The sequence below is a fragment of the Penaeus chinensis genome, chromosome 43 (assembly GCF_019202785.1).
Source record: "Penaeus chinensis breed Huanghai No. 1 chromosome 43, ASM1920278v2, whole genome shotgun sequence".
Taxonomy (NCBI): Eukaryota; Metazoa; Arthropoda; class Malacostraca; order Decapoda; family Penaeidae; genus Penaeus; species Penaeus chinensis.
The window spans coordinates 3941839-3951838 of record NC_061861.1 but is presented as its reverse complement, the minus strand read 5'-3'; the positions used below and the strand labels follow the sequence as shown (position 1 = coordinate 3951838).

At 38.2% G+C, this 10000-nt stretch overlaps 1 protein-coding gene across 1 annotated transcript in view; it reads right to left on the bottom strand.

The window, feature by feature from the left end:
• LOC125048218 overlaps positions 1–10000 on the bottom strand; it is a 38412-nt gene that overhangs the window by 19393 nt on the left and 9019 nt on the right. Inside the window, 4 exon segments of the mRNA XM_047646789.1 lie at positions 6578–6713; positions 7887–8039; positions 8338–8590; positions 8593–8886. Coding sequence (XP_047502745.1) covers positions 6578–6713; positions 7887–8039; positions 8338–8590; positions 8593–8886 — 836 coding nt within the window.

The following is a 10000-nucleotide window of genomic DNA, read 5'->3' as shown; positions in this document are numbered from 1 at the left end:
GCTCAGTCGCTGAAGCAGATCATACACGGAAGGACCAAGATAGTAAGAGAAAAAGAAAGGTAACAGAGCGGGGGTATGGTAAGTTTACTAGCCGTTTTTTTTAATAAATCTGCAGTTTTTGATGATAGTTTAGATTTTGTGCTCTAGCTTTTTTTAAGGAAAATAGGGAAGGGAGACGAAAGCAGCGGTCCACAAGTTTCTAGAACTACTTGTCACATGGAAAAGAGAAGTATGTGAAATGAGCATGTCGCGCTGTTCACTCGTCACGGCTGGCAAAATCGTGGGCGAAAGAGATCATATTTGCAGGCAAATGTATACGTTAACCGCGAATTTACTGGAATTACATCATCGATCTTTATGCCTACCTTGCGAAAACAACAAATTATATTAATGAAAGGTTTCAGTGTCTTTTATTCTGTGTGGATGACTGGGTGAGTGAGTGAATGTGTGTGTAAGTGTGAGCGAGAGAGAGAATGAATGTGAGAGTGAATTAATCATAAACATGAAGATTAACGTTCACTTTAACAGTAATGCTATAATCAGAAATTTACATTAATACAGAAGTATTTAAATTACCACAGCGAACTCAACATTTATCAAAATGCGACGGGATGTATGCATTAGTGAACAGTGACATGAAAAATGATTTGCAAGCTTCTGGCAATGCAAAGCTCAGATATGTACCACGCAAACCACAGTTCTTTTCCATCTTAACTTCGGATTCGCTACAAACTTCTTACATACCGAGGATGCCCAGCACGTTAGACTACATAAGGCTTCACCGACAAGGGTTCCTATGCCCAAATTACCGAACGAAATGAAGTGAACTGAAATGAGATGGGGAAAAATCCATGATTAACCCACTCTAGTCTGCTATCTGTGATGGGCGGTCGCGACAGTGCCCTCTAGTAGGTATTAACTATCACATAATCCCTCAATCGCCCAGAATTTTACCCTTAGCATGCAAGCGACTTCCAAAAGGGTGAGAAGTGTGTGGTTAATAAGCGTATAATTATTCCCGCGTAAAGCCCTAAGTCTATACTTACGGACGGACGTAAATACAGGTTCACACCGACTCGAATAGAAGTTGCCAATCATATGAATAACTTTGGTTTTACTCTATACTATCGCATTTCGGAGCGTATATCTATTAGGCGATTTACCCAACCCCGGGTTATATGGGGCATCCCTGTGCACTATGGTCAGGGGAAGATACTAACGTTATTTTCAAATAATTAATTCATATAAAAATCGCGTAACAAGCTCCATCCAAGGCCAATAAGATGTGTCACCATTAACCAATGTGTCGGGAAAAGCGAACTGGTCTACTCATAACTCTCTCCACGTGTGCAAGCGACCGGAAGGAAGAGTGAAACTGAGGTTAAGTCTGGACGAGGAGGTGAGCTATCAACGAGAGTAGAAATAAATGATATGATGTCCATGAAAGAGATAAACGGAATTAGTAAAAGAATTAAATAAATTGAAAGAATAAAACGAGTGGATTTCTAGCTGTCAATCAACGAAACTTACAAGAAGAGCATGAATTACACAGAATTTCGTGTTCGAGAGAAAATCACAAACGGAGTGAATTCGTTGTAGTAGAAACAATACAAATCTCTAAAAACGGAGCGAAATAAATAAATTACTTATTGAAACATATTTCATATTGGCATCTTCTCACAGTAACGCGACATAAAGTTAGAGCGACAGAGTGACAGTTAGAGAGCTGCCATTTCATGCTACCGTAAGAATTTTAAAAATTACCGTAGTGAGAATAATTGCACATATATTTCAAACGGCATAACACATTTATGACAGAAGATGGGTGGGAAGTGAAATGAAAGGGCCCATAACGTGTACTCACGTGGTCATGAAGACATAATGGGTCTAAGTATCGAGGTAGCGTTGGTCGAGCGACAGATGTGTGTGTTTGCTATGCGAGCCGAAAGAACGAACTTTCACCGCTGCCAACAGGCGGTCAGAGGCTGTGGATGCCCCAATACAATGGGACTGGTGGATAGCAATGGTACATTAGTGCAGCTTGACTCTTTGTTATTGAACGAGAACAACACAAGTAAATGAAAACACGACACGATGAATGGTGCTTAGTGCGGCGTGAACAGCTAGTCCCAGGCAACTAGCTGGTGGTGTTTACAGGATGATGGTGGGGCACGCTCTGATGGGGTCATCCTGGGTCAACCATAAATGCCATCTTTATTCCCGCCGGGACACTGGATTTGGAACACACGTTAGTGAATGAATGAGTAAGTAAGTGAGTGAGTGAGTGAGTGAGTGAGTGAGTGAGTGAGTGAGTGAGTGAGTGAGTGAGTGAGTGAGTGAGTGAGTGAGTGAGTGAGTGAGTGAGTGAGTGAGTGAGTGAGTGAGTGAGTGAGTGAGTAAGTAAGTAAGTACTTTTTATATCACTAATCATGTCAAAGACAAGACCAGTGTCTATAATAAAGTTAATATAATCAACAAGTGCTAATCTGTGAACAGTGCTATTTGATCGATAGGATGCAGCTTTTATGCAACAGAGTAAGTAATGAATGAGATTATGCGACTTGGGTGCCTTGCACAGCTTGCAGTGGTGATATGAAACAGGTTTTGCATCCAAAACTATATCCTGTACATATTGTTTAGTGTACTGATATCCTATGCGTAGCATAGTTTATGTAACCTGTTGTCTCCGAGACAGTCCGTGATAGACTTTTTAGGGTTTGTCTATATCTGATGTCCCAGCAATACTCTCATAATGCCTGATAGTACCATGGCCGTCTTTTTTCATCTTTTTAGTGGTCCATACCTGACCCTCATAATCTCGAAGACAGTTGATAACTCGTTTTTTGCATTTGATTGAGAGATAGCGGTATTACATAATATGGATCTTCATGGGAAAGTGCTAACATACATTGAAGTACATAATAATATGAGCTGTTTTAGTTTTCCATTCTAAGTTGGACTGTATGAGATTGGAGTATCGAGGCCGGGCACTGGGCATCTAAGTAAAGTTCTCATGGCCTTATTCTGTAAAACTTCAAAGGGTTTGAGGGCACTCGGTAGCAGCATACTAAGAATTGGGTTTGCTTAGTCTATCATGGACCTAACAAGGGAGATATACATCAACCTTAGGACTCTCAGGGAGGCACCTACATATCTGTTACCTATGTATTGCAAGGGTCTTAAACGCTCAAGGCAACGTTCCTTTATGTTTTGAACAATATCCTTGGCAAAGCGTGAGTTGTGGGACATGAGGTGGGGAGCAGGATATTTGTAGGTGTCAGTTCTTGCAATAGTTTGTCCACCAAACTTTGGAATGTAAGGTAGTTTACTAGATCTGGAAATATGCTTAGTTTTGATTGGGTTGATTATGATACCAAGGGAGGCACACTTTTTGCTGAACCTCTGTAGAACATAACCCCCCCTATCAAATACCTGAATAAGAATGTCATCAGCATAGGATGTGACGCTGCATAGGTTCCCAAACACATCGTTGAGCTTGCAAAGAGAGTGCATACGTATATTAAACAGTGTAGTGGACAATACTCCCCCTTGTGGAGTGCCTAATTTCAATTCGCCATAAGCACTGTAGGTGCCTTGATACCACACTGTTGCTCTTCTCAAAGACAGATAATCCTTTATCCATAGCAGAAGCTTGCCCTTAACTCCTAAAACAGTTTGTTCATGGAGGATTGCAGTAAGGGAGGTTTTGTCGAATGCTCCCTTAAAATCTATGAAGTAAGAAGACCAAATGCATTACGTCCATTTAGGTACTGTGCTAGACGCATTTGTGTTCCTCTACCTTTTTGAAAGCCAAAGACAGATGGGAGTGTGTTTGAGTGATTAAATGAGCGAGTGTTTGAATGAGTGTTTGAGTGAGTAAGTGTGAGTGAATGAGAGTGAGTGTGTATTTACGTGAGTAATTGAGTGATTGGATGAGAGTAAGTGATTGAGACAGTGAATAAGAGTGAGTGAGTATGTGAGTGTATTAGTGAGTGAGTGAGTGAGTGAGTGAGTGAGTGAGTGAGTGAGTGAGTGAGTGAGTGAGTGAGTGAGTGAGTGAGTGAGTGAGTGAGTGAATGAGTGAGTGAGTGAATGAGTGAGTGAGTGAGAGTGATAGATCAAATGATTGCGTGATTGACTGTCTGATAGAGTGTGTGATTGAATATGAGCGTGAGAGTGAGTGAATGCGTGCGCGTGTGCGTGTGCGTGCGCTTGCGCGTGTGCGTGCGCTTGCGCGTGTGCGTGCGCTTGCGCGTGTGTGTGCGCGTGCGCGCTTGTATGTATATGTGTGTGTGTGTGTGTGTGTGTGTGTGTGTGTGTGTGTGTGTGTGTGTGTGTGTGTGTGTGTGTGTGTGTGTGTATGTGTGTGTGTGTGTGTGTGTGTATGTATATATATATATATATATATATATATATATATATATATGTCTACACACTCATATTGACATATTGGTAGAGACAAAGAGAAATATGAAGAGATATCATATTGCTTTGCTCTTGTATAAAGACACTGAGGAAGTAATCTAATATATAAATAAATATATATTTTTCTTCTTTCTTTCTTTCTTTCTTTCTTTCTTTCTTTCTTTCTTTCTTTCTTTCTTTCTTTCTTTCTTTCTTTCTTTCTTTCTTTCTTTCTTTCTTTCTTTCTTTCTTTCTTTCTTTCTTCCTTCCTTCCTTCCTTCCTTCCTTCCTTCCTTCCTTTCTTCCTTCCTTTTTCTTTCTTTCTTTCTTCATTTTCCATTTTTCTTTTTTTCTCTCTTTCTTCCTTCCTTCCTTCCTTCCTTCCTTCCTTCCTTCCTTCCTTCCTTCCTTCCTTCCTTTCTTCCTTCCTTTTTCTTTCTTTCTTTCTTCATTTTCCATTTTTCTTTTTTTCTCTTTTTATTCCAAGAAGACTGACACAAATCACACATAAGAGAGGAGGAGCTTAGACTCAGATTAACTTGAAGCCAATGAAGGGAATAAACTGGGGGTGAGTGACACTTTGTAGGCAACGTACAGGAAAGGTTCCTTTGTTGCAGTACAGAAGGGTAAGGAGCTGACGTAATTGTTGCTAACACGAAGAAGACAAAATGTAAAAGATTATGGACGAACGTGCAAAATGAAAAATGAAGAACGAAGCATGGAATACGAAGAAAAATTGGGGAGAAGATGGAGCAAGTGAAGGAGATTAAGAGAAGAGTGAGAGATAATCACCAGGAGTGAGAGGCACCATCTTGGAGAAATGAAAGAAAGAAGAGAAACAGGGTGACAGAATAGTGAAGTCAAGGATGCTTAGAGAAGAACATCCAGGTGACCGTTAGAAAGAACAAGCACGAAAGAAGCAAGGATGAAAACACCTCACTCTAGCTAAGAGTGCAGCAAAACTTTGCATACAACAGTCTAAGGATACTTTGGGTAACCAAATAAAGAGTTGAAAGATATGAAATATGGAAGAGCTTCAGGACCATCAGAAGTATTATCAATAACATACAAATGAAAGTTGTATTAACAAGAATTTACAAGAAAAAAATGCAGATCATGGGGGATCAGGGAAGTCTTGAAACAAGGCAAACTAATCTCATATATACCACTGTACATGGGAAAAGGTGATGCAGTGGGTAGTACAGTCAACTGCATATACTAGATCATGGAATTAAAATATGATATGGAGAGGGTATTAAACCAAAGGGCTGTTACATACAATTCTCAAATAATAATAGGAAAAGCAACTGTAGATGCCTTACTCATCATAAGGCATCTGCAGGAAAAAAATGGATAAAAGGGTAAGAATTTACACTATATACTTGGCTATCGAGGAAAAGCATTTGACTGGATTTTGAGGCAAGCAATCAGGTGGGCTTTGGAGCTACAGCAGATACTGGGAAATATTTATAAAAATGAGTGAAGTCATTGCAAGAGGGAAGGTTTTTTTTTTTTCTTTTTAATTAATAGTGATGGATGAACTACCAAAGCCGCACATGGGAGCTGCAGTATGTGGATGACTTAACATTAGAATGAGACACAAAGGAGAAAGTGTATTGCTAGTTTAGAGATTAGTTTATGTTTAGATTCAACTCTCCACAAGAGATGAATTTGATGGATTTTGATTGTCTTCATCAGAAATACATGCTTTTTCTGAAAAAAAGATATAAATAAAACATGTCAAATATATCTGTTTTGCTGGGAAGATATTTGTTCTCATTCACTTTTTTGGATTTGTTCCAATGAACTCTTGCTCATGGGTCAATTCTATTCTGTACAGAGCAGTATATGGAGCCAAGTGAGGCATTTAGGGCTGAGGACTCAGAAAAGTACATTCTTAATGCCTTACATGTGTAAGAAGGGGCACAAGAGTGACAGGAAGAAGTGTCTTCAAACATATATGGAGAAGTGGTAAGAGGGATAATGCAATTTTATTCCGAGGGAGACATGCTGCACAGTGAGGGAGGTGTAGAGAAAGCAGGCAGAGAAAGTGGGACAGTGGTATGGAACAAGTAGAGATAATTAAGGGAATGCCTTTGAAAAATAGAAACAATCTTTTACAAACCCACCCATTCAACCCCTTCATGAAAAAGTCAGCCGAACTTCCACTAACCTTGTAACAGAGTTGTGCTTGGGGCTACCAACAGGTGAATCCATTGCTGAGTAATCTCAGACAAGGTGTTTACTTCACAACCAAAATATGGCTGATTTTCTATCTTTGGATAAACTATATAGGCTTTACTCTTTATCTGAAATAAAATAAAATAAAATAAATATTAATCTATAGGCTGGTGACTTGATTCAAAGTCTGCAATAACAAAAATCACATTTAAAAATTAGTTTCAAGGCAGTTTAACTACAAATAAGTACCAGAACATAAAATATTCATTTGCTGACCATATTGAGCACTTCTTTTCCATATAAATTTTAACTTGTTCAAAAGATGTGTATGGTTACATGTCAAGGACACATGGAACATTATGCAACTGAGTTTTTTGGCCAAAAAAGTCTAATAAGTACTGTGATAGACCATATTTGTTCTTTAGGTTAAGAGATGATTTCTAAACAAACAATAATTTCTTAAACTTAACATTATAATGCAAGTGCCAAACACTGCGATTTCTATAAATCATTCTATAAAGAAAAACCGAAGATAATTACAGAGGAAAAACGTACTTGCTTTTGTGCATAGGCATGAAAGCATATTTTCTGGGAGATAAGTTTACCTACTCATTCAGACCTAAACTTATGAGGTTTTGCCACTTTTTCAATTCTTGATATATCATGACTGATGAGATTTCCCTTGAGATCAGACACATGCAACAGCAAATCAAAATCTTAACCTGTAAGAAATATATAGACCCAGGAAGAATGAATCTCAACACTAAATAATTTAACCCCTTTGCCCCGGATTTATGTTCTGTCCCCTGTAGTTTTTGGTGAATTTTATTACATACAGATGGCTCCACATGTGCTCAGCCGGCAAGGAGTCTATCAGTAGGCCCTAGTTACTGATCCTGATTTCCCCATGCCTTGAATTGGTGGGAAAATGTGTTTTTCTTATTATTACCATTGCTATCAATACTGTTATTATTGTTATTGATGTTATGATTATTAATTTGTCATTAAAATATTTTAGACAATGAAATGATACAAAAGACCCTTTCTTAAAGTGAAAGAATAGGGTAAATAGGTGAGATAGGTAGTTTCTAATAACTGGCTATTTGGTGATTAAGAACTTGTAGAGCCATCTATGTGTAAACACAGTTAATAAATGTGTATTATAGTGGGCATGGCATGTAGTCTTGTCACATGAGGCAAATGGGTTAAGAATGACTGAACACCTAACCTCAGTGAAAATGAAATGGAATCAAAGAACTGAAGTAATCTTGTGGTTGCTAATGCTATCATTAGCTACGTACCTTTTTGGACTTGAACCTTGAGATGCCATGAATGTTGTGTATGACAATAATTCGTAAATCTTGACATGAGGCATTTGGCTGGAGGTTCCTGGGTCCCATGGAGAAGAGTTGGTAGTGTTTGTTCTTTCCAGTCCACAACTCACAAGATTTTGCCTGTGAAGCATTAACAAAGATTTTCTCTTTTAACTTTTTGGCTGGCAATTGTGACAGCATCAGCATGTGTGAGTATACATGACTGAAAATATGCATGTGTCTGTTTTTAAAAATTACAAACACATATATCAATCAATTCAAATAAATCCTACAGAAGTAAATGTAAAGCAAATCACAAATATAGTAGGTAGAAATTAACAGTCCAATCAATGATTCACAAATTAAGACCTTCAAGATTCATTTCCAAAGATGCATGCAAATATCTAACTTGCAAACGCATCACAAAAACTAGCCAAACCTCGCCATGACTGGACCAGTCTGTCTGAAGTCTGTTTGACCAAGGCCAGGGATGAACAGGATCTGCTTCCATTTCTCCATCTTTTGCCTTCACTGGGGAGTTCTGAGTCTGCAGAGGCTTCAGTAGAGAATCCTGCAAGTCAATGAGGTCCTCAAGAAAGCTGCCACTGTTAAATGACTGTGAAGTTAATGGCTTCACACTCTCTGTGTTTCCTCTGTCAGCAATGACTTCAGATGTTATAATCTGTTCCTTTGTGGAATCCATAGGATCATCTGAAACAGATTTGCTTGACTCTTGCCTTTATCTTGTGGTTTCTTGCCAGCTACTTTCTTTTTTGAAATTTTGTTGCTTTTAACTTCCTCTGTATCGTTTTTCCTTTTCGGTGAAGAAAAAAAATCTGACTCGTTCACATTAGAATCAATTCCGAAGACGTCATGACTGGCTACTGATGTTAGGTCCAGAAAGTCATCATCATACTTAACCTGATCCTTCACTTGAACGGTATTTTGAACCATCATTTCATGCTTAAATAATGGTGGTGATTTCATTCTGAAGAAAGATAAAAAGTGTGTAATATAAGTTATATTTGTACATGTAAATACGTGTAATCATATTCAAGTATACTTATATATATAGAGAGAAGGGGGTAGGCATTTACAAAAGGAGCAAGAGATATCAACCAAGAACCAGAGGCCCCTCTCCCTGTTCTCAGTTCATGGCAAGACTTTTGAAGCTAACATAGCTAATAATTTTTCATAATTTCATAATACTTCCTCAGCAACCACCACTTTGGCTTTTGAATGAACATGTTAGCTACTGACTTGCTGCTCCCTCTCTTCACTAGATGACACAAAGCCTGTGACCAAAGCCAAACCAAAGGAAATTAACCCATATGACAAGTGTCCTACAAGGTAGTCTCTTCAGCCCAGTCTTCTAAAACATATACTACAATGAGCTCCCTTGACTCTTCCAAGAAGCACCTACATACAGTAGTGACTTAAACCCATTTCTCAGCAACAATCTTAACAAAAAACACTGTAATAAACTTAAAATCAGTTCTCCTAAACATCATCTCATCCCTGCTGGTCACCTATAAGTGAAGAACTCTGAGAGCAATATGAACAATCCCATGATCCAGAGGACAAAATAATTTCAGGATGAGAGACAAAAACACTGGGCAGAAATAACAGTCACTCTGCCTGGAACCTCTTGAAAAAAAACTGGACCCTGACAAGTCACAAAACAGAACAGTTTGTTGCAGATAGTTACCATAAAAAAATTGACAAAGAAGCATTTATAACCTAGATTATAAAACAAAAATACCAACCCAAAAATGCTGGTACACCTTGTACAAGAGCTTAAAAGTGGCTATCCATAACCAAGACAAACATCTATAACAACTCCTTTACTTTCTTATAAAAGTTTCTAAGTCTAATTGATATGCAACAGGTACTTCCTCAACTCATCCTCTAGTAATCTGATCATGTCATTTTGGTAATATTTTATTATCTCTCACTGTTTATTATTTATACTTTGCTCTTGCTTTAAAAAAACATATTAACATCATCCTTAACAAAAACACTTATGGAATGGGTAAGAAACACTAATAATCAGCCATTATAATAATGTGTTGATTCACTATATACACTGACACAGATCTATG